Consider the following 24,593-nt stretch of genomic DNA (forward strand, 5'->3'; position numbering starts at 1 on the left):
GGTGGCAGCCTGTCAGATATTCTTTTCCTGGGGAACCCACATAAAGTAGAGCGCTACCAAGAGGAAAACGTATCCCCCCTCCCAGTCTCATGACAGCATCCAGCAGCCAGCTGACCATCAAAATTCAGATGTGTCTCCCTTCGTTGCTGGGAGGGATTTTACCCTCTTCTCCCTCCGACTGAGAAATGCAGAGGCAGGAGACGCAATCGGAAGGCGATTCGTGCCCTCCCACCTGTCACATCTGTTCGGGTCTCCTTCCCTGCAACTCCGCTGCCATCCTCAATGCCTCTGTCAACCTGATGGTGCCCCCAACAATCGAAAACAAATGCCCACAGAAAGCAGACAGAGCAGTTTCTTCCACTATGGGAAGAGGTGTGCCTGCTGCTGCCGGGCCTGCTGCCGCTGCTGCTGCTACTGCCACCACCACCAACACCAGGCCTTCCCTGAGGACTTCTGCCTGGCAGACCACCAGTCCCTGCAGGACCAGGCCCCCAGGTACTGAGCCAGCTGTGCTGCTTCCACCTGCCCCTCAGTGGAGGGGCTACATAAGCTGGCTGGCTGAGGTGGCCTGGGAGAGCCCGGACCTGCAGGAGAAGCTGTCACTGTTGGGAAGAGGTGTGCCTGCCCCCGCCGCCACCAACACCAGGTCTTCCCTGTGGACTCTTGCCTGGCATTATTTTTAAGGGGATTTTTAATTGTTTTTTTAATTGTTGTTTTTAGTTGTTGTTGTTTTAATTTCTGGGGGATTCTGTTGTGTTTTTAGGGGTGGGTAGCCTGCCTGATAGGTGGGAGCGAGGGGGCATGTGTCCACCTGATGGAGGCAGTGGGGGGAGTGTTGGGGGCCAGAACATACCAAGGCTGGGCGGCAGGCGCTGGCAGAGCGCGAGGGGCAGGCCATGCCAGGTAAGGGGAACAAGGGAGAGATGTGTAGTATCTGTCCCCTGCTCCGGGCCTGTCCAGAGCCAAAGGATGGCTGGGGGAGGCGTGACCCCATCTTCTGGCCTTTGTTTGCTGCTCTGCAATGCCAGGTCTGTTACCCAGAAAACCTCCCTCATCCATGACATGATCCTGGATGAGGGTGCAGACCTGGCATGTATTACAGAGACCTGGCTGGCCAAGGCTGCTGCTCCAACCCTTGCAGCTATGTGTCCAGCCGGATTTTCGTATGCACAGCAGCCGAGGGCTGGGGATTGGGGAGGGGGATTGGCTGTTATCTACCAAGAGCCCTTGGTCTTCACCAGGCCCCCTCTCTGGGAGACCAAGGTTGCTGCGTGCATGTACTGGAGGTTGGGCCCAAAGGGCAGTCTGGGGATTCTGCTTGTGTACCGTCCACCCCGCTGCATGACTGACTCCCTGGCCGAGGTGCTTGAGGTGGTCTCTGATGTGCGTGTACAGTCCCCTAACTTATTGGTGTTGGGGGACTTCAATGTACATTCGGAGGCCATCCTCACAGGAGCACCTCGGGACTTCATGGAGACCATGGCCTCCTGGGAGCTGCACCATATTCTAACTGGGCCCACCCATGTAGCCGGTCATGCACTAGACCTTGTGTTTGTTTCTGGAGAAGCGGGGAGTGATCTGGAAGTCAGGGGTATATCCACCACCCCCTTGTCATGGTCAGATCACTATCTGGTGACGTTGGACTTCTCGGTTCCACAACCCCTCCGCAGGGGTGGAGGACCCATTAAAATGGTCCGCCCCAGGCGTCTTATGGATCCAAATGGATTCCTGAACGCACTTGGGGATTCTCTGGGGCACGCCAACGGCCACTCAGTCGAGACCCTGGTGGGTGGCTGGAATGCCGCAATCTCTGGGGCATTAGATCAGGTGGCTCCGAAACGCCCTCTCCCCCTGAACAGGGCTCGGACTGCACCATGGTTCAATCCAAGGTTACGAGCTCTGAAACAGGAGGTGAGACGGCTAGAGCGCCGGTGGCGGAAGTCTCGCTCCAAAGACGATCAGACACCAGCTAGAGCTGTATCTTCAGCCTATCACGTGGCGGTGAAGGCAGCAAAAAAGGAATATTATGCTGCTTCTATAGCATCTGCAGAGTGCTGTCCCAGGAAGCTGTTCCAAGTGGTCCGGAGCCTGGTCGGTCCTGTGGCTCCGGAACCACTGGAGCATTCTAAGGCCTCCTGTGAGGCCTTGGCAAGGCACTTAGCAGATAAAATTGATCAGATTAGGAGTGTTACTCTGCATGCTGCGGATACAGTTAGTGAGCAAGAGGCGGCCTGTGGTAAATAGGTTTTGTGGGATTGGTTCCAGCTTCTTCCTCCTGATGAAGTGGACAAGGTACTTTCATATGTAAGGCCGACCACCTGCTTACTTGATCCTTGCCCATCTTGGCTCATTATGGGTTGCAGAGAGAGACTGGGTGAGGGGATCAGGGCGGTGGTGAACACCTCCCTTGAGGAAGGAGTGATGCCATCAGCCCTCAAGGAGGCAGTGAAAAGACCGCACTTAAAGAAGCCCTCCTTGGATCCCCAAGCTCTGAACAACTTTCACCCAGTCTTAGGGATGTCAGAGAATTCTGCCACGGATCTCGGTGAGGCCAAATGCCAGTGCATTCAGCCCCCCGATCTCTGTGGCAGAACGGCCTGCCACCCCCCCACCCCCCACCCCCGCGGATCCCCCCGGGATGAGACTCACCTGGGGTGGATCTTCCAGGCGGCGGCAGCTCCAGCGGCGGCTTCGGCCGCCTCCGCCATTTCCACTCTGGTAAAAAAAAAAAAAGAAAGAAAAAGAAAGACATGATAGGCTACGTAAAGATTTACGTAGCCTATCATGACTAGGTTTAAAAAAACAACAACGAAGTGATAGGCTACGTAAATCTTTCTGTAGCCTATCATGGCTGGGTGGGTTAAAAAACAACAACACCCTGCATACGCAAATGGCGGTGGCCAGGTGGTGGCGATGCAGTTGAAGGCACACTTGGAAGAAACCGATTATCTAGACCCATTTCAGTTGGGCTTCAGGCTTGGGCATGGGACAGAAACAGCCTGGTCGACTTGGTGGATGATATGAGGAGGGCTCTGGATAGGGGTGAATGCTCCTTCCTTGTTCTCCTTGACCTCTCAGCGGCTTTCGATACCGTTGACCACGGTATCCTCCTGGACCACCTGGAGGGGTTGGGCATTGGAGACACCGTATTGTGGTGGTTCTGGTCCTTCCTCTCCGGCAGGTACCAGAGGGCAGCACTGGGAGAGGAGGTTTCGGGCCCGTGGCCACTCACTTGTGGGGTGCCACAGGATTCTATCCTCTCCCCGATGCTATTTAACATCTATGTGAAGCCGCTGGGGGCTATCATCAGGAGGCTTCGGGTGCCGTGTCATCAATATGCAGATGACACGCTGCTCTACCTCTCATTCAAATCTTCACCAAGGTTGGCCATAGAATCCCTGTCCAAATGTCTGGAGACGGTGAGTGGCTGGATGGGGAGGAATAAGCTGAAGCTGAACCCTGACAAGACCAAGGTACTTTTGGTGGGAGACAAGAGGAGGCTGGGGGATGTTGACCTGGTGTTGAATGGGGTACGGCTACCCTTGAAAGACCAGGTCCACAGCCTGGGGGTCATTTTGGACTCCCAGCTGTCCATGGAGGCTCAGGTGTCAGCTGTGAGCCGGACAGCACTGTATTAACTCCATCTGATACAGTGGCTGTGCCCCTTCCTTCCCGACCATCTGCTTCCATTGGTAGTACATGCCCTGGTCTCCTCTCGTTTAGACTACTGTAATGCACTCTATGTGGGGTTACCCTTGAAGACAGTTCAGAAGCTGCAGCTGGTACAGAACACAGCGGCTCGCCTAATTAAAGGCAGCCGCTGGCGAGATCACATCACTCCAGTGCTGAAGGAGTTGCACTGGTTACCAGTTGTTTTCCTGGCCAAATTCAAGGTGTTGCTTTTGACCTTTAAAACCCTAAATGGTTCCAGCCCACCCTATCTTAAGGAGCGCCTCCAGCAACACCAGACAGGCCGCTTAAAGGATCAGCCTCGGATGGCCTTCTCTCTGTCCTATCAGCCAGGACAGCAAGACTGGTGGGGACAAGGGAGAGGGCCTTTTCTGTGGCGGCCCCTACTCTGTGGAACTCTCTCCCTAGGGAACTCCAACATGCCCTCGCTTTAGTGAGCTTCCGTCGTGCATTAAAAACATGGTTGTTCAGGCAGGCATTTGGGGTGGGTTAGGGTATTTTAGAAAATGTTTTTATTGTAGAATTTTATTGTTTTAAACTGTTTTGTTGTACGCTGTACATTGCCCAGAGTGGCTGGGTGACCAGCCAGATGGGCGATTAATACATTCAATAATAATAATAATAATAATAATAATAATAATAATAATAATAATAATTTCACATGGAGGTCATGATGCTCCTTTTCCATGGGCTGGAAAACATACTGCATTTTTTGCATTTTGGGAAAACATGGGATAGGCTGGTGGAAATGGTGGGATACAACCTGGAGGGTAATGGCATCATCTAAAGGGCCTGGAAACTTCCGTGACAGAGCCATCTCAATAGCGAGATAAAAGCTCTGTGTGATGAACCCCTAAGCAGTTTTTGGAAATCCGTTTTTTCCCTGATAAGCTCCGGGGTGGCTTCTGGATGGCCATGACGTCATGTATCCCTAATGACCTCCAGATGCAGCCAGTTCGGAGGAAATCGCTCATGGAAACAGGCCATTAGCCAGCTGAGACTAGAATCTCCAACCCCTGCCAGGCTTCTGAGCCTTCAACCAAAGTTGGGAAGGCATTCAATGAGCTGCTATCCTGCTCTTAATAGCATCTGGATTCCTCCCCTCCTTTTTCCCAGTGCACAGCTGAGACGAGAGCCCCTGTGCCCAGTGGGAGGGAGAATGCTCGGGGTTGAGATGTATGAAACACCTACCTGGCTCCACGCAGGGGCATCCGCAGTAGGGGGGAGGCGCTCTGTCCCTCCCCCCGGAATCCTGCCCGGCTGGCTCCGCTCTGCAGCCAAGCCGCAGAGTCTCTGGCTGGCTCTGGCCGCCCACAGCCGGATGTCCGGCTGCCGGGCAGCCCTGCAGGAACACACATGGCAGCTGTCGTAGCTGCCACCATTTGCGTCCCTGTATTGAGCTGTGATAGGCTATGTAAATATTTACGTAGCCTATCATGGCAGGGGAAAAACCCCAGCATATGCAAATAGCGGTAGCTGCCACCATTTGCATACACTGGGTTCCCCCCCCCCACCGTGATAGGCTACGTAAATACATAAGTATTTACATAGCCTATCGCGGCTGAAGAGGAAGAAGCGCGGACGGGAGCAGGTAAGTGGTCCGTTTCGTGCGCCTTTCGTGGGGTGGGGGTGGCTGGGACTTCGTTCCGTGACGGTTTTCGTGAGATACGATGGTTTTCGTGAGATCACTGAGATACGTTGTGGAATTCTCTGACATCCCTATGTGTGGGTCTGTGTGGAGAGCGAATGTTCTTCTGCGCCCATATCAAATCACAGGAGGTGGCGACATGTTCCAGGGTGGCGGGGGCAGCAGACAGGCTTCTTCACACAGAGCTTTTATCCTGCTACTGAGATGGATCTCTCACGGGTTTGCGAGCTCTTTAGGTGATGACGGGAACCTCTAGGGCATCTCCCGCCATTCCCCCCAGCCTATCCGGTGTTTTTCTGTTCAGTTGTTAAGTCATGTCCGACTCTTCGTGACCCTGTGGACCATAGCATGCCAGGCCTTCCTGTCCTCCACTCTCTCCCGGAGCGTGCTCAAGTCCATATTCATTGCATCAGTGATGCTATCTAGCCATCTCATCCTCTGCCGTCCCCTTCTCCTTTTGCCTCCGATCTTTCCCAGCATCAGGGTCTTTTCCAGTGACTTTTCTCTTCGCATTAGTTGGCCAAAATATTTGAGCTTCAGCTTCAGTATCTGTCCTTCCAATGAGTAGTCAAGGTTGATTTCCTTTAGGATGGACTGATTTGACCTCCTTGCAGTCCAGGGGACTCATAAGTAGGAATGGATGAAAGGGACTTACCTTGTCCCACAGCTTGCTTCGCGGTGGGGGGGAGGCGCTTTGCTTCTCCCTCCGAAGTTCAGGGGAGGGGGGGAGGCGCCCCGCCTCGCCTGGCTGAAATTCAAGCCGGGGGGGAGGCACCTCATCCCTCGCCGCCGAAATTCAGGCCAGGGAGGAGCGCCCCGTCTACCTGGCCACAAAAAAAAAAGTAAAGTAAAAAAACAACAACACACACCCGTGATAGGCTACGTAAATCGTTACGTAGCCTATCACGGCTAGATTTCCAAAGTCAGATAGGCTATGTAAATCGTCACGTAGCCTATCACAGGTGACTTTGAAAAAAAAAAGAGTGCGTATGCAAATGGCAGCGCCCATGGGGCGCCGTCATTTGCATTCCTTAGTTTGGCACGTCTAGTCTACGTAAAGGTTTATGTAGACTACGGCGAAAATAAGGGAACGCTATTTGCGTTGCCCTTATTTTCGCCGTAGTCTACGTAAATCTTTATGTAGACTAGACGTGCCAAACTAAGGAATGCAAATGGCGGCGCCCATGGGCCACTGCCATTTGCGTACACGCTTTTTCTTTTTCAAAGTCACCTGTGATAGGCTACGTGACGATTTACATAGCCTATCACGGCTGGCTTTGGAAATCTAGCCGTGATAGGCTACGTAAATCGTTACGTAGCCTATCATGGGTGTTTTGGTTTTTTTTTACTTTACTTTTTTTATTTTGCAATGGCGGCAGCGACAGCCGGTCAGAAGACTGGCCGCTGCCGCTGCCCCCGCCAAAACGCCGCCTAACCGCCCCTGGGACCTGCTGCCGAGAGGGATATTCGCACGGGATAAGTCCCATCCCGGGGGGGGGGCCGGGGGACTGGCGGAGAATTTCACCACCAATTTCAGGGGGCCGAATGCGTTGGCATTTGGCCTCCTGGAGATTCGTGGAGAAATTCTCCGCCATCCCTACTCGTAAGAGTCTTCTCCAGCACCACAGTTCAAAAGCATCGATTCTTCAGCGCTCAGCCTTCCTTATTGTTAGGAATGTCAGAGAATTCCGCGACAGATCTCGGTAAGGCTGAATGCCAGTGCATTTGGCACCCCAAAATCCATCGTGGAATGATGCCCCCGCCCCCCCGCCCCACGAAAGGCATGCGGGATGAAGTCCCCGCCGTGCTCACCCCACGAGTGGTGCGCAAAACGGAGCACTGACCTGCAACCGTCCGTGCTGCTTTGTGAACGGTGGCCGTCCTGCGGTCACCATTCACTTCCTCCTTTGCAGCCATGATAAGCTATGTAAATACTTATGTAGCCTATCACGGCTAACACAGGGACACCATTTGCATCCCTGCGGAGGCCATGATAGGCTACGTAAGTACTTATGTAGCCTATCACGGCAGGGGTGGAAGCCGCATTGTACGCAAATGGCGGCGGCTACCACCATTTGCCTATGTTGGGGTTTTTCCCCCTGCCATGACAGATTACGTAAATATTTACGTAGCCTATCACGGCTCAATATAGGGACGCAAATGGCAGTGCCCATAGGGCGCTGCCATTTGCGTACGTGCTTTTTTTTTTTTTCCCCAAAGTCACCCATGATAGGCTATGTGACGATTTACATAGCCTATCATGGCTGACTTTGGAAATCTAGCCGTGATAGGCTACATTAATCGTTACGTTGCCTATCACGGGGTGTTTTTTGTTTTGTTTTGTTTTTTACACTTTGTTTCGCAGCCAGGGAGACAGGGCGCTTTCATGTTTGGTTCTTACTGTTGCTTCTTGACCCTCGTACAAGTTTCTCAGGAGACACGTCTGGTACTCCATCTCTTTAAGAATTTGCCACAGTTTGTTGTGATCCACACAATCAAAGGCTTTAGCGTAGTCAATGAAGCAGAAAGAGACGTTTTTCTGGAATTCTCTTGCTTTCTCCATGATCCAGCGAATGTTGGCGATTTGATCTCTAGTTCCTCTGCCTCTTCCAAACCCAGCTTGTACTTCCGGTAGTTCTTGGTTTGCATACTGCTGAAGCCTAGCTTGTAGGATTTTGAGCATCACCTTGCTGGCTTGTGAAATGAGCGCAATTGTACGGTAGTTTGAACACTCTTTGGCATTGCCCTTTTTTGGAATTGGAATGTAAATTGACCTGTTCCAGTCTTGTGGCCACTGCTGAGTGTTCCAAATTTGTTGGCATATTGAGTGCAGCACTTTAACAGCATCATCTTTTAGGATTTTCAATAGCTCAGCTGGAATACTGTCATCTCCGCTAGCTTTGTTGTTAATAATGCTTCCTAAGGCCCACTTGACTTCACTCTCTCGGATGTCCGGCTCAAGTTCAGTGGCTGCACTATCATGGCTATCAGGGACATTAAGATCTTTCCTGTATAGTTCTTCTGTGTATTCTTTCCACCTCTTCTTAATCTCATCTGCTTCTGTTAGGTCCCTGCCTTCTTTGTCCTTTTATCATGCCCGTCTTTGCACAAAACGTTCCCTTGAGATCTCCGCTGTTCTTGAAAAGCTCTCTAGTCTTTCCCATTCTGTTGTTTTCCTTGATTTCTTTGCTTTGTTAATTTAAGAAGGCCTTTTTGTCTCTCCTTGCTATTCCCTGGAACTCTGCATTCAGTTGGATATATCTTCCCCTTTCTCCCTTGCTTTTCGCTTCCCTTCTTTCCTCAGCTATTTGTAATGCCTCATCAGACTGCCACTTTGCTTTTCTTTTTCTTTGGGATGGATTGAGTTGCTGCCTCCTGAACAATGTTACAGACCTCTGTCCATAGTTTCTCAGGCACTCTGTCTATCAGGTCTAATCCCTTAGGTCTATCCCTCACCTCCACTGTATATTCATTAGGGATGTACGAAGTTCCGTCATGGATCTCGGGGAAGCGGAATGCCAGCGCATTCGGCCCCCCAAAATCAGTGGCGGAATGCCCCCCCCCCAGGGACAGGACTTACCTTCGGCGGATCTTCCTGGCGGCGGCGGCTGCAGCGGCGGTGGCGGCGGGGCGGCGGTGGCGGCGGCGGCTGGTCTTCCGACCGGCTGCCACTGCCGCCATTTCCAGGTAAAAAACAAAAACCAAAACTAAAAAATTTTATAGGCTATGTAAATGTTTACGTAGCCTATCACGGCTGATTTTAAAAAAAACAATGCGCGTATGCAAGTGGCGGCACCCATGGGCACCACCATTTGCGTTCCTTATTTTGGCACGTCTTAGTCTACGTAAACATTTACGTAGACTAAGACGGCAAAAATAAGGGGAACGCAAATAGCGTAGAATCTACGCTATTTGTGTTCCCCTTATTTTCGCCATCTTATTCTACGTAAATGTTTACGTAGACTAAGACGTGCCAAAATTAGGAACACAAATGGCGGCACCCATGGGCACCACCATTTGCATATGCGCGTTGTTGTTGTTTTTTTTTTAATCAGCTGTGATAGGCTACATAAACATCTATGTAGCCTATCACGGCTAACTGCAGGGACGCAAACGGCGGCGGCTACGGCAGCCGCCATTTGCGTCCCTGCTAGCCAGTGGCCGGATGTCCAGCTGCTAGCGGAGCTGGCCGGCGGCTCCGCAGAATCCCTCCGGAGCGGAGCCAGCTGGCCAGGATTCTGGGGGGAGGGACAGAACGCCTCCCCCCCAGCATCAGCATAATCCGCGGAAAGGTAAGTACCTTTCGTACATCCCTAATATTCATAAGGGATATGATTTAGGTCATACCTGAACGGTTTAGTGGTTTTCCCTACGTTTTTAGTGGTTTTGCCTAAAGAGCTTCTCGCTCTTTGGATGCAAAGGACATAATCAATCTGATTTCACTATTGACCATCTGGTGATGTCCATGTGTAGAGTCGCCTCTTGTGCTATTGGAAAAGAGTGTTTGCTATGTTCAGCGTGTTCTCTTGGCAAAACTCTATTAGCCTTTGTCCTGCTTCATTTTGTACACCAAGGCCATGCCTGCCTGTTATCCTGGTGATTTCTTGACTTCCTACTTTAGCATTCCAATCCCCTATGATGAAGAGGACATTTTTTTTTGGTGTTAGTTCTAGAAGGTGTTGTCGGTCTTCATAGAACCGATCAACCTCAGCTTCTTTGGCCTCAGTGGTTGGGGCATAGACTAGAATTACTGTGATGCTGAATTGTTTGCCTTGGATTTGTACTGAGATCATTTTATCGTTTTTGAGATTGTACCCCACTACTGCTTTCCCCACCCTTTGGTTGACTATGAGTGCTACTCCATTTCTTCTAAGGGATTCTTGCCCACAGTAGTAGATATAATGGTCACCTAAATTAAATTTGCCTATGCCTGTCCATTTCAGTTTGCTGATTCCCAAGATGTCGATGTTCAATCTTGCCATCTCATGTTTGACCACCTCCAGCTTACCTTGATTCATTGATCTGACATTCCAGGTTCCTAAACAATATTGTTCTTTACAGCATCGGATTTTCTTTTCACCACCAGACACATCCCCAGCTGAGTGTCCTTTCGGCTTTGGCCCAGCCGCTTCACTCTTTCTGGCGCTACTTGGCAATACCCTCTGCTATTCCCCAGTAGCATATTGGACACCTTCCGACCTGAGGGGCTCATCTTCCGGTGTCTTATCTTTTAGCCTTGTGATACGTTCCATGGGGTTTTCTTGGCAAGAATACTGGAGTGGGTTGCCATTTCCTTGTCCAGTGGACCACATTTTGTCAGAACTGCCATGACCTGTCTGTCTTGGGTGGCCCTGCACAGCATAGCTTATGGCTTCACAGAGTTACACAAGCCCCTTAGCCACAAGAAGGCAGTGATCCATGAAGCGGCTTTCAATCATATAATTCTTTAAAAAACAACAACAACAACAGTGGCCTATGAGATGAAATAAAACCTACCCTTTCCAAAGACCAATCCAGTGAGAAGAGCTAAGAATGGCATGGAGGAAAGAAGAAAGTTCTCCCGATAGGGGAAGTGAGATCCGTCCAATTTAGAGTATCTCCGAAGTGAGCCTAACCCTGAACCATACTGCAACTCTCTGTTGTACCTATAATGCATGATATGTAACACTAATTCCTCATAGTGCGATGGTGTGATTTTTTAAATAACTTTCAATCATATAGCTGGGGTCACCAGCGCTCGCAGTGGAGGCACACGCGTTCGGGCGCAGCTCCTTCCTCGCCGGCGTTTGCCACGCCTTTGGGGGTGCCGGTGCTTGTGGCGGCAGCGCGTGCGCTCGGGCGTGGTGCCTTTTGCCGCTGGTGCTTGCCACCCCTCTGGGGCGCCGGCAGCGGCACCCCCGCCTCCTTGCTCGCCAGCAGTTGCGGCTTCAGCAGTAGCAGCAGCACTCGGGCCTTTCCCGGCCAGCGCCCTCACTTCACCGCTCGTGCCGCTCTGCCTCGGCCTTGCACCTCTGGCCCTCAGATCTTGAGGGCTGGAGCTGCTGCCTCTGTTGCCTCAGGAGCCCAGTAGAGTAGCCCTCACAGGAACCTCCTGCCACGGGCTCAGACCCCTGCCACGTTTACTTCTCTGGGTGGTGGTTGGAGCGCTGGACTGGGACCAGGGATCCTGGCCCTTGTGCCTTTATTTTCTACTTCTGTGCCAACCGTAACTCGCGTTCGGCTACATCATGCCCCCCAAGAAGGGCCAGGGTGGAAAGAAAGAGAAGGGCAGGGCCCCGCCTCCCCTGCCAAGAGGCCGCTGCCAAAGCCCGATTCCAAGCCTGAGGAGGAAGCGGGCCCAGTACCGGCATCAATTCCTGCTCGCCTGGAAGCTGCTGAGCATTCCTCGGGGCTCCCTCCCCATCCCCTGGCCAGGCCCAAGGAAGCCACAGTGGCCCAACCCAAACAGACGCGTCAGTAGACCCAGCACCCGCTACTCCTTTTGATTTCTGCTCATCTGGACGCTGTTGAAGCTTCCACCTCCTCCTCACCGTCTCTTCCTGGTAGCACACCGCCCCCAGAGGAGCTCCTCCCTTCCGCGGCCTCCTCTTCCCTGAGAGCACAAGAAACAATGTCTGCTTTTCCAGTCGGGGATCAGAACACAGCCACACTGGGTTCAGGTGCGACTGCCTTGGCACCTCAATTCGCCTGGCCGGGCATGGGGCATGTCAACCCCTGGGGTTGGATGCCTTGATTTACCCCTCAGGGCTGGCCATTCCCCCCTCTCCCACTGCCTCCAGTCACTCCAGCCCCTGCAGCCGGTACTCCTCAGCCCATCACTCCGATCTCAATTCCCAGGTCAACTGCACAAGTAGCCAACCCCCCTATTTCAGTGGGACTTGGCATCTCATCCCACTTGCTGGCATCTGCGGGAGACGCCTCCCTTACACCCACACCACCACTCCAGTCCCAGCCGCTTAACTTTGCTTGTGCCAGCGTTTGGCAGGGACCTGCCGGATTGGTCCAGGACCGCTTGTCTCCCCTGCCACCCCCCCCTACTAGCACCACAGATGCCCTTGGCTGATCCATGCGCTAACCTTGGAAGGGGAGCCATGCCCACGGGTGCTACTTCTTCCCCTATTGGTTTCCACCTGACTGTTGCCACCAGGGAAAAGATTTTGCAGGGAGGATTTATTGATGTCTTCTCCCTGCTCTTTCAGGGCCCTGAGGCCAATGACAAGGATAAGAACTGTGACAGGGAACCTGATCGGAGTAAGGGTCATGAAGTGCTGCACACCTGGGCAAACTGGTTACCAGGTTCCTTAATTTATGCTGGCATCCTCCAACAGAAATTCCCTGAGAGGGGTTGGGCCCTCACCAAGTATGTGGGCATAATATACAGGGCTTACACTGAATATGAAGGGAGCGCATGTCTGGCCTATGATGAGGCCTTTCGTCGGAGGGCCACCATTGACCCTTTCATGTGCTGGGATCTGAAGGACCAGGATCTTTGGCTCCAATTTATGACCCCTTCCAGGCCAGGCTTCGGCGACAGATCCAACAGCAGCCACATTCTCTCCAAGCTGTCGCCCGCAATGGCCTCCAGGCCTATTGCGGGTCCAGGGGTTCAACACCGCTGGCTGTGCTGGGAGTTCAGCTCCAAGAGATCTTGCTCCCAAAACCCATGCCGCTTCCGGCACAAATGCTCCCTTTGCGGCGGTCAGCACTCCTGCACCTCTTGCCCAAGGGCTATAGGTTGGAGGGGTCCCCCAAAGGAAGGCCAGGGCAGCAGAAAACAGGGCAGTGGGCATCATCCCTCTCCCAAAGGGCCCCAGCCTAGTTAAGATCCTTCCACTCCTTCAACTTTTAGGGCGTTACCCGAACCGGAGGGACGCAATCTCTTTGGAACGTGGCTTCACGCTGGGTTTTAGGATCCCATTCAAGGGTCCTTGTAGGCCATGTTTGACGGGTAATCACCAGTCTGTCCTTATCATGCAGCACTTGGTGCAAGATAAAATCAACAAGGAAGTTCTTGCAGGACGAGTCATCGGCCCCTTTTCCACACCCCCAATACGCAACCTTCGGATTTCCCCTTTGGGTATTGTCCCCAAGAAATCTCCCGGAGAGTTCAGGTTAATTCACGACCTCTCCTTCCCCAAGGGCTGGTCTGTTAATGATGAGATCCCGGATTATTTATGTTCTGTGCATTACACCTCCTTTGATAAGGTGGTGGCCATGATACGGGACCTTGGCCATGGGGCATTGATGGGCAAGTGTGATATCAAATCCGCCTTTCGCATTTTGCCTGTTATCAATCCCGTGGACTTTGACTTGTTGGGATTCTGCTTCCAGGGCAAATTTTACATTGACCACGCCCTCCCCATGGGATGCTCCATCTCTTGTGCCATGTTTGAAACATTCAGTACCTTTCTGGAATGGGCTGTAAGGGATAGGACGGGCTCTGGAAATGTGATTCATTATTTAGATGACTTCCTGTTTTCTGGCCCTGGGGGCGGCAGCCAATGCTCTGACTTAATCAGTGCATTTGTATCCCTTTCCTTGGATGTAGGTGTCCTTTTGGCACACGAGAAGACAGAGGGCCCATCTGTTACTTTGACATTCTTGGGGATCGAACTCGATACCCTCACACAGTGTTCTCGCCTCCCTCACGATAAACTGCTGGTCCTTAGGAGTAAGCTCCAGACCATCCTGCAACTTCGTAAAGTCTCCTTCAGAGTGCTGCAAGAAGTAGTGGGGCATTTGAACTTGGCTTGTAGGGTGGTGGCTCCCGGCCGCGCCTTCCCCCGATGGCTCTCCAACTCCCTCATCATCGCACCAGAGTCACCTCCGCCATGTGCATGGACCTGCAGGTGTGGCTTAAATTCCTGAGGGAAATTAATGTCATCTCCTTCTGGAGGCACGAGTTGCTTCTTCGAGCCGACCTGCAGATTCATTTGGACGCTGCCGGCACCTTCGGTTTTGGTCTAATATGGCAGGAACAGTGGTGCCTTGGCCAATGGCCAGAAAGCGGGGCTGCCACCAGTATATGTCAGGGTCTCACCTTCCTGGAATTCTTCCCCATTTACGTGGCAGTGCACATTTGGGCGGACCTGACGGCCAATTCCGTCGCCCTCTTTTGGTGAGATGACATGGCCGTTGTGCACGTCATTGATACATTGTCCTCCAGAAACCAGAGGGTTGTGGTTTTAGTTAGAGCATTTACCCTCCAGTGTCTACGCTACAACATCTGGTTGCGCGCCCGCCATGTCCCAGGTCTGGGGAACCCAATTGCTGATGCTTTGTCACGAAACCAGATCAACAGGTTCCGTGTGTTAGCCCCATGGGCACGTCTGCTACCAGACCCCATGCCAGCTGGATTATGGGAGATTGGCATTCTCAAGTCGAACACGCTATCCTGAATTCTATAGCCCCCAGCACTAGAGCTGCCTACGAGAGAGCAGGTAGGGAGTGTCGTGCCTTCAGGAGCGGACTTCAGTTACTGGACTCTTGGCCCTTACCTGTGGACCACTTGTTACAATTTGGCATACATCAGCGTAACAAGGGGCTATCCGCTAGGACCATTATGGGGAGGCTTGCTGCTTTGGCCTTCTGGGCCAAAGTGCGAGGGGTTGAGGATTCCACCACGGATTTCTGAGTTAGGCGGGCAGTTCAAGGCTGGGCTCAGATGTCACCTGCCCCGCCAGATTCCAGGCATCCTTTGTCTCCAGTTATCCTTCTAGGGCTCCAGGGATTGTGGCCCTCCATTTGTTCTTCTCCATACAAAGCCTCCCTCTTTCATGCTGCAGCTTTAACAGCCTTCTTTGGGGCCCTTAGGATTTCAGAACTAGTCTGGTCTTCCAAACCTGACTCAACCAGGAGGGCCTTAAGGGACTCCGATATGCAGATCCATCCCAACCTGATCCACCTCCGTATTCGACGGTCAAAACCCGACCAGTCTGGCAAGGGAGCGTTGGTGGCCCTCAGCCGGGCCCAGGCCAAGGGGTTATGCCCTGTCAGAGCCTTGCAGGTTTTTCTGGGACATGGTGGGGCGAGTGAGGGTCCCCTATTCTGCCATAATGACGGATCACCACTGACAAAGTTCCAATTCTGGGCAGTCACTAAGTCGGCCTTATACATACTGGGTTTGGTTCATTATCGTTTTGGGATCCACTCTTTCCTCATTGGGGCGGCCTCTAAGGCAGCTGCCATAGGTTTTTCATCTAAGCATGTGAAGGCTGTAGGGAGATGGCGCTCCAGGGCCTTCCGGTCCTACATTCCTGATTTGCCTGATACTTCATAATGCTTTTCTTCACTTTCCCCAATGTTTTATTCTTTAGATGGGATTCGACCTGCGCCGGTATGGGTGCTCATTTGTGGGCACAGTATGGTGTTTTGGGCTGCTCGCAGAGCTTGTACATCGGCCTTCGGATCCCGGCTGCAGTTTCCCCAACAGGTGGAGATACAGTGGCTTGGCCGGCAGGGTATGTGATGGGACTCACTCCTTCCCACCATGTTTCATCAAGATTTGGTCAGTTTCCCTCCACAGGTCCTGGTGCTGCACCTGGGAGAGAACGACCTGGGCTGCAAGCGGGGAAAAGGCTTGGTTGAGCAGGCGTTGGTCAATTTGTTGGTCAATGTCAATTTGTGGATGATCCGACATCGTTGGCCAGGGGTGACCATATTGTGGTCCTTGATGCTCCTGAGAATCAAGTGGAGGACGCTGAGTAATGCTGCCATGGAACGGGCTCGGCAGAAGGTGAACAGAGAACTGGTACAGGGGCTGTCAGAACATGGCGATGGGTGCATCACCCACCAGGGAATTCTGTGGACAAGGAGGGAGCTTTACAGGTGGGATGTTGTCCACCTGTCGGATGTAGGGAACAACATAGTTTTGTCCGATCTGCAAAGGGGCCTGCGGGAAGATCTTATGCGCAGGTGGGGAGAGTTTCACAAGCAATAGGCTTGTGACTCCTGTGGCGGCTAGGACAGGCAGAACCTGAAAGAGATTAGGGATGGTGTGCATGCAGAGGCACCTTGGGGTGACAGGTGACGCCTGAGGCCCCGTGAACAGGTTGTGCGGCTCGGCGGGGGGAGAAGGGTTGCCTGGGAGACCAACCCTCCTCACTCACCCAGGCATTGTGTGGCACCGGGTCGGGGGTGACACCAGAAGGCCTACCTCCCCCAGAAGGGGCAGTCCGGAGGGATGGCGAGATCACCACCACCCCTCAGGCTGGGTGTGTTTTCGCCCAAGAAGTGCCAGCTAGCCCCTGACACAGTCAGATGCCTGTCCTAGTTACCCCTTTGCAGGTATTTCAATAAATGTGGCCCAATTTTCAACCCAAGGTTGTTGTCTGCGTCTTCTTTAGCCCATCTCTGCTCGCAATGTTATTTGCTCAATTAAAGACAATCAAAATTCATTGGTTTGTGGGACTATACAGATCAGTAATGAATTTGTGCAATTTTATTCAGAGCTGTATTCTAACCCAGAACCTGATGTCACTAAGGGTGCAATCCTATGGCCACTAGTAAGCGGCTAGGTGGCCATGGATGGTTGGGTTCCCTGAGAACTGACCTCCACCCCCTCCTATGCTTCCTCGTAAGTGGGGAGGAGCGGCCCTGAGCTCTGCACTTGGAAGAGGAGCACAAAGCAGAAAAAACAGGGTGTTCCTGGGGGCGTGCCAGGGCGGAGAAGTCGGAAATGCTGGTACAACACATCCTAAAGGTCGTCTGGCTGCCACTTCCTCCTTTCCGAGGTCCTACGGCTAGAGAGCCAAAATCGGCTGTCTAGCTGCAAATGCAGGGCAGGAGAAGCGAGAGAGAGTGATCGCTCCGTGCTTCTCCTGCCCTGCATTGCATTGAGGGAACCAGGTGGGGGAGGATGTGTCCACGCTGACTGGCAGGGAATCTCCAGAGATTTAGACAAGAGCCATTCCCAGCCCTAGCTGGAGGTCCTGGGGATCAAACGTGGGACCTTCTACATGAAGACTGTGTGCTCTAGCCCTGAACTCTGGCTCTTCTCTGCCTGCCTCTCCTGCTAGCTCAGCACTTCCATCCTCCCCTCCATGACTGCATGCAGACTTGAAAGACTGGTTGAACAATCAATGGCTCAGGCTGAGCCTGCATTTCATCCACAGCTTTGGAACCAGAATTAAATTTCCAGACCTTTCACCAGGGGAACCCGGGAACCCCTCAAAGTGTCATGAGGAATTCTTATTTTTCTACTCGTTCATTCTTTCTAAAGGAGCTAACAGGCTCTTCTGCTGTTGCCCTTGGAGACTTCCCCTTGAACCCTCAGGGTTCAGAAGAGAGAGGCCACTTCCTGACAGGACTGCTCCCCCTGTCATGGCAGCTTCAGGGGGAAAGGCAGGAAGACCTAGGCTAGGGGGGAACGTCCTTGTCTCAGACTGGAGAGATGGTGGCCCCTTCTCTGTCTGAGGTCTGTATGTATGAAACTCTCCACAGAGGAAGAAAATGGTTTCTGATACTCTGACGTTTCCTCAGCAGAGAGCTCAGCCCTCCTTTTTTCTGAGGGATGACCGAGTCTAATAGTCTCATCAAAAATAAGTACTGGAACTCTTTGGCTTCCTCACTAGAAAGTTTGCCACCCCTTCCATTTCTGAGGTGGGGAGAGGTGCAGCAAAGTTAACCTCCTGATGTCCTGAGGTAAAGCCCCCCCCCCATCTTGGACTGACTGACATGTCTTCAAGGGTCCTTATAACTCCAGAACGTTGTGAGGACAGTGCAAGGAGGAAAGGGTAAGAGACCTATGTTCATGCTTGCTCCTTTTGTGCCCCATTTCTGCTCCTAAATCAATGGTGGAGCCCTTTTTCCTTTTCCCTGTTGGTCTCACACACCCAGGTCTGTAACCAAGTTGCCAGGAGTTTTAGAGAGACTTAGCGATCCATACTGCTATTTGCTTTGGTTCATTAGCTGCAGTTTTCTTGCTAGTGGGCCTCTCAGCTTGTAAGATGAGTCAAAGGGCGATATCTCCGCTTCAGCACATTCCATGCTACCAAGCTCTGGCACCGTTTATCTTATCAGAGCCTAGGATGTGCCTGAGAAGGGAGGCTATGTTTATGCTAAGCTAGACTCCATCTTGGATGTAAGTGCTCACATTGACACAGGTGAAAGGGAAGAACCTGACAACTCAGGTCCAGTCCAATTGGCCCACAAAGAAGCAAAGAGTGATGCAAATCAGTTTTTCTCCCTCCAAAGTGCAAAGGGGGCCCAGTGTTATTGGGATGCGTGATTTCTCTTGCCTGGAATTGTCGAAATGACAATAATTCTTGATGAATCCTCCAGGGATTTCCATCCAGCAAGTCAAAGAAATCCTGGAGAAAACATGCCTAATATAAATATGCCAGGAGCGACTCAACGTGGGGCTGGGGTGGTTTCTGGTCACTTGGCATCTGCTATCTTCTTGCTGTGATCTAATTCCTCTGCCAGGGCAGCTTTTTCTGGTTCTCTTTGTCTCTGACCTATCTGGGAAGGTCCCCCTGTGCTGATGATGATTTGGCTGCTGCTGCTGCTGCAGTTTTGCCTCCTACCTCAGGCCACCCAGAGGACGCTGAGGACCACGTGCCCCATGACCAGGCCGTATAACCTGGAAGAAGATTATTACAGGCTTGGAGATCTCATTGTCGGTGGGAATTTACACCTTGGCAATTATTATTTCAATAAGTCAGAAGGCTTCCTTAGATTCCACCGATTATACATATCTGGTATTCGCTGGTAAGTTTCCACCAGAGGGATCTGGGAGAGGGGCTTGCCTGCTTCCCTCTCAGATGGGAAAGCTCCTTCCTGGGAAACACATCAGCAATGCCACTGATGTTTAAATCTCTTGGTTTGAGATGACGCTCTCAGAGGCCTGTCAGGATTGGCTTCGACCAGAAAGGAGAGTCGTACACTTGAGGGTTCTTTTCTTTTATTTTTTGATGTAATAATTTTATTTTTAAAAAAGATAACAACAACAACATAAACACACAATACACATACACTAAAATATTGCTTAATATTGTAAGATATCGACCTTTGGCTCCCCTTACACAACAAATGCTTATCATTATTTTCTACTTCTTATCTTAGTTGTATATCATACATTGAGTTCACAGACATTATCTCATTTCTCTCCTAATTTTAACAACAACAACAACAAAAAAGAGAACCAACCATCTCAAAATTCAAAATCCACATACATAGATATCGTTTTTCTCTATTTCTTGTACAAATTGTATAAAAGGTTTCCAATCTAACATAAATTTTGCTGTTGATCCTTCTTTAATTAGAACAGTAAGTTTTGCCATCTCTGCCAGCTCCATCATTTTCATCATCCATTCGCTCACAGTTGGTCTTGTTTCATTTTTCCACCTCTGAGCATACAATAACCTTGCAGCTGTTGTCATGTAGAGAAAGCGGGTTCCCCCCTTCTCTTTTACGTGTTTATCTGTTAGTCCCAATGAAAAAGTTTCTGGCTTTAATTCTATAGTAGTCTGTAATATTCTTTGAGCTAAAGATTGTATTCATTTCCAAAATATTTTAGCTTTTTTAGAAGTCCACCATAAAGGATAAAACGTTCTATCTTGATCTTCACATTTCCAGCATATTCCAGAAACACCCTTATACATTTTAGACAGTTTAAATGGTGACATCTACCATCTATTCATCATCTTATAAAAATTCTCTTTAAGACTTGTACATAAAGTACATTTTAGATCTTTTCCCCACATACTTTCCCACTCTTCCATTGATATATTATGACCAACATTTTGTGCCCATTTCATCATACAGTCTTTTACTTGTTCATCCTGTGTCTCAGACCTTAACAGTAATTTATACAGTTTCACAATAATGTGTTCATCATTTCTACATAGTGCTGTTTCACACTCAGATTCTATTTGTACTAGGGATGGCAGAGACGTCCACCACAGATCTCAGTGAGGCCGAATGCCAGTGCATTTGGCCCTCCGAATTCCGTGTCAGAACAGCCTGCCACCCCCCCACCCCCCCGCGGATCCCCCCCGGGATGAGACTTACGTGGGGCAGATTTTCTAGCAGTGGCAGCTCCAGTGGCAGCGGCGGTGGCGGTTTGGCAGCGGCGGCCGGTCTTCCGACCGGCTGCTGCCGCCACCATTTCCAGTGTTAAAAAAAAAAACATGATAGGCTACGTAAATCTTTACGTAGCCTATCACGTCTGACTTAAAAAAAAAAAAACACGCGCGTACGCAAAAGGGGGCGGTTACAGCCGCCGCCCTTTGCATTCCTTATTTTGGCCCGTCTTAGTCTACGTAAATATTTACGTAGACTAAGATGGCCCAAAATAAGGAATGCAAATGGCGGCCGTAGCCGCCGCCATTTGCGTACGCGCGTTTGTTTTTTAAGTCAGACGTGATAGGCTACGTAAAGATTTTCATAGCCTATCACGGCTGACTACAGGGACGCAAATGGCGGCGGCTACGGCCGCTGCCATTTGCGTCCCTGCTAGCCAGCGGCTGGATGTCCGGCTGCTTGCGGAGCCAGACGGCGGCTCCGCGGAATCCCCGCGGAGTGGAGCCAGCCGGCCAGGATTCCGGGGGGAAGGGACGGAGCACCTCCCCCCCCCCAGCGGAACCCGGCGGAGACAGGTAAGGGCAATTTCGTACATCCCTAGTTTGTTCACCATTTTTCTCATCCATTTTAAACCTTTTTTTAATTTGCAAATATGAAAACCACTGGCAGACATGGCCTTCTTCCAATACGTTTTCCCTTGAATTTCACTTCTATTCCCCTTGTGACAATTCCAGTAAATCATTATATCTTATCCATTTATGCATGCTATCAAATTCTCTTCTCTGCATTGCTTCTTGTGAAGATATCCAATGTGGTGTCTTTTGAGAAAACCTTAATTTATATTTATTCCAAATGCTTAATACAGCCCTTCTTATATAATGAGTATTAAAGTCTGTGTTCACTTTTGTTTTAACATACCACAAATAACGATGCCACCCATATCCCAATTCATGTCCTCCTAGTTCTAACAGTCTTCCATTTTTCAACGTCACCCATTCTTTCATCCACATCAAGCAGCAGGCAGAAAAAAATAGGTTTTAAAATCTGGTAATCCCAAGCCACCTCTTTTCTTTGCATCTTGGAAAATTTGTATTGGAACTCTTGTTTTCTTTGCTTGTCGTATCAACTTGGTTATATCTCTCTGCCACTGCTTAAAAGATAAATCTGATGGAATAATGGGTATCATTTGAAATAAAAATAACATTCTAGGTAATACATTCATTTTAACTGTTGCAATTTTTCCCAAAAGTGATGGCTGTAATTTTTCCCACTTTCAGAGGTGGCAGCAGCTCTCCAGGGTGTTAGACAGGGTCTCTCTCTCTCTCTCCCAGGATAGCCTGTATATGCCAAGGATGAATCCTGCGACCAGAAACCTTCAGAGGAGGCATTCTATCCCTGAACTATGCTCCTTCCTCTAAGAATAAAACAATGTTCGAGTCCTCACAGTTACGAATAATAGACAAGTTTAACACAGAAGGTGTTTTACCACTGCACTTCTCACCAGTTCTGTTGGGATCCTCACCCACCTCCCAATGTCTCTCTCTCCACTACAGGTCGATAGTCAAGAACTACCAGCACTTCCTGGCCTTGGCGTTTGCTATCACAGAGCTCAACAAGGATCCGGCTCTCCTTCCCAACACAACGCTTAGCTTCTGCATGTATGAACACAAGGACCTTGCCAGATGGATGCATCAGATCAGCCTCTCTCTGCTTTCCCCTTGGGGGTGAATGATGCCCAATTATAAATGTGACTGGCAGGATAAACTGCTCTCCATTGACTCCAAATCTTCCAGAGAAATAGCATCCCTAACAGGCATGTACAAGATCCCACAGGCAAGGGGATCCATCTGGGGATAGATATGACTAACATTGCCTCTCATTTTCTGTCTTGTGTGTCTCGATGCCTTTCCATAAAGAATAGATCCAGTATGATCAAATGCGGTTCAGTGTAAGCAAGTGTAATGTGTTGCACGTTGGGGCAAAAAATCCCAACTTCACCTACAAGCTGATGTGACCTGAGCTAGCAGTCACTGCCCGTGAAAGAGATCTCGGGGTTGTGGTGGACAGCTCAATGAAAATGACATCCCGGTGTGTAGTTGGTGTGAAAAAGGAAAATTCCATGTGTGGCATAATTAGCAAAGGAGCTGAAAATAAAACTTCCATGATCAAACTCCACTTATACAAATCTAGGGTGCAACCAAACTTAGAATCCTGTGTACAGTTCTGGTCACCACACCAAGGAAGGACATTGCAGAGGTGGCAAAAGTGCAGCAAAGGGCAAATAAAATTATAAAGGGGCTGGAACATCTCCCCTATGAGAAGAGTTACAGCATCTGGGATTGTTTATTGTTGAAAAGAAGGCGAGTGAGGGGAGAAATGACAGAGCTATACACAATGATGCATGGTGTGGGGAAAATGGCTAGGGTGGCATTTTCTCCATCTCTCGTAGTACTAGAACCTGTGGTCATCCCATGAGATGAATGGTGGGAGATTCAGGAGAGATAAAAGGAAGGACTTCCTCACACGGCGCATAGTAGAACTGTGGAACTCACTTCTGCCACATGCAGTGATGGCCACCAATTGGTATGGCTTTAAGAGGGGATTGGACACATTCCTGGAGGAGAAGGCTATTACTGGCTGCTAGTCCTGATGCCTGTATGCTGCCTTCAGTATCATAGACAGTATGCGTCTGTAAGCCAGTTGTGGGGAACTTGCACTCATGTCCTGCCCGTGAGTTTCCCACGAGCACCTGGTTTGCAGCTCTGGGAACAGAATGCTGGATGAGATGGACCCTTGGTCTGATTCAGCAGGACTCTTATGTTGCTTATGACCAAACTATTATACGTATATGGGGAGGGTCAGAAAGCCCCCAATACGTTTCTTGAATTTAGACTAGATTGTCAGAGAATCCGCGATACATCTCGGTGAAGCCGAATGCCAGTGCATTCGGCCCCCTGAAAACCATCGCAGAATGAAGCCCCCGCCCCCCCAACCCACAAAAGGTGCGCAGGATGAAGCCTCCGCTGCCCCCACCCCACGAAAAGTGCATGAAATGGAGCACTTACCTGCTCCCGTCCACGCTGCTGTGAGAATGGCGGCCGTCCTGCAGCTGCCATTCACTTCCTCCTTCTTGCTACTGCCATTTCCTCCTTCTTCTTGCTACCGCCATTTCCTCCTCCTTCTTGCTACTGCCATTTGCATACACTGGGTTTTTTTCCCCCCTGTCGTGTTAGGCTATGTCAATATTTACGCAGCCTATCATGGCTCACTGCAGGGACGCAAATGACAGCAGCTACAACAGCTGCCATTCATGTCCCTGAGGGGCCGCCCAGCAGCCAGATGGTTGGCCGCAGAGCAGAGCCGGCCGGGCAGGATTCTGGGGAGGAGACACGGAGCACCTCCTCCCACCTATGGAGCCCGGCGGAGCCAGGTAAGCAGGGTTTCATACACCCGTCTTTCAACCCCACCTCTGCAGCCCACACAATTGCATCAGAGTGAACGATGAAGTCTTGCCAGGGGGAGCTTCCGAATCTTCCTGTCCAACGTTGGTGTGCACAAAGATTTATTTGGGAAGACAATCTGGCTCACAATATCGTATCTCTCTCCCTTTGTAAAGAAAGAGCCTTCATCTCCAGCACTGTTGTTAAGCTGGGCATTCCTCAAAGTGGCAAGGATCTGAAATGGAAGAGAAATTTGGAAAATGGGATAAGTTTGAGTGAGTTCTGGAGTCTTCCCAGATATTGTGACTGGCACCAAGTTAGGAGACTTCTTTTTATCTCTACTCCATTCTTTGCTTTAACACTGAAGATGCATGAAGATGGGTTCATTGGGCACTAATCGCTTGCATGCGCTTCCCCAATGGTTTGGCCTTTTTTTGTTGGCATCCACTTCCCACAAGCCACCCTCATATCCTTACCTGGGTTCCAGATGAAGAAGGGTGGTGCCATCAAGGCGGACAACCCCTGAGGAGTTCTCATGCTGCCTGGCAAGAATGAACATGGGGCAGGGAGGGGGGAGGAGCGGCCTGTTGTTTGCTCCGGGAGATGGGGGGTGGGGAGAAGGATACTATGCATTTGGGGTGAGAACTTGCTTGATTCTTCCTCTCAGTAGCTGCAGTTTTAAATTCATGATTATCACAGAAGCACCATTGGTCTCCACTGCCTTTTACTCACTTCCTAGTGCTCTTTAAGGGAGCTGATGGGCATGGAAGAATATCTATGGGGAATGTCTC

At 50.7% G+C, this 24,593-nt stretch overlaps 1 protein-coding gene across 1 annotated transcript; it reads left to right on the plus strand.

Moving 5' to 3' along the window:
• The first annotated feature begins 325 nt into the window (after window positions 1-325).
• LOC146340964 (uncharacterized) lies at window positions 326-22,529 on the plus strand. Its single transcript, XM_084807290.1, has 3 exons — window positions 326-495; window positions 15,655-15,798; window positions 21,916-22,529. Exons 1-3 carry the CDS (start codon window positions 326-328, stop codon window positions 22,088-22,090), a joined length of 489 nt encoding a protein of 162 aa, XP_084663416.1. The 3' UTR covers window positions 22,091-22,529.
• Window positions 22,530-24,593: the final 2,064 nt, after the last annotated feature.

Source organism: Heloderma suspectum, chromosome 6 (assembly GCF_057233095.1).
Source record: "Heloderma suspectum isolate Gila_16-S chromosome 6, 16-S_ref, whole genome shotgun sequence".
NCBI lineage: Eukaryota > Metazoa > Chordata > Lepidosauria > Squamata > Helodermatidae > Heloderma > Heloderma suspectum.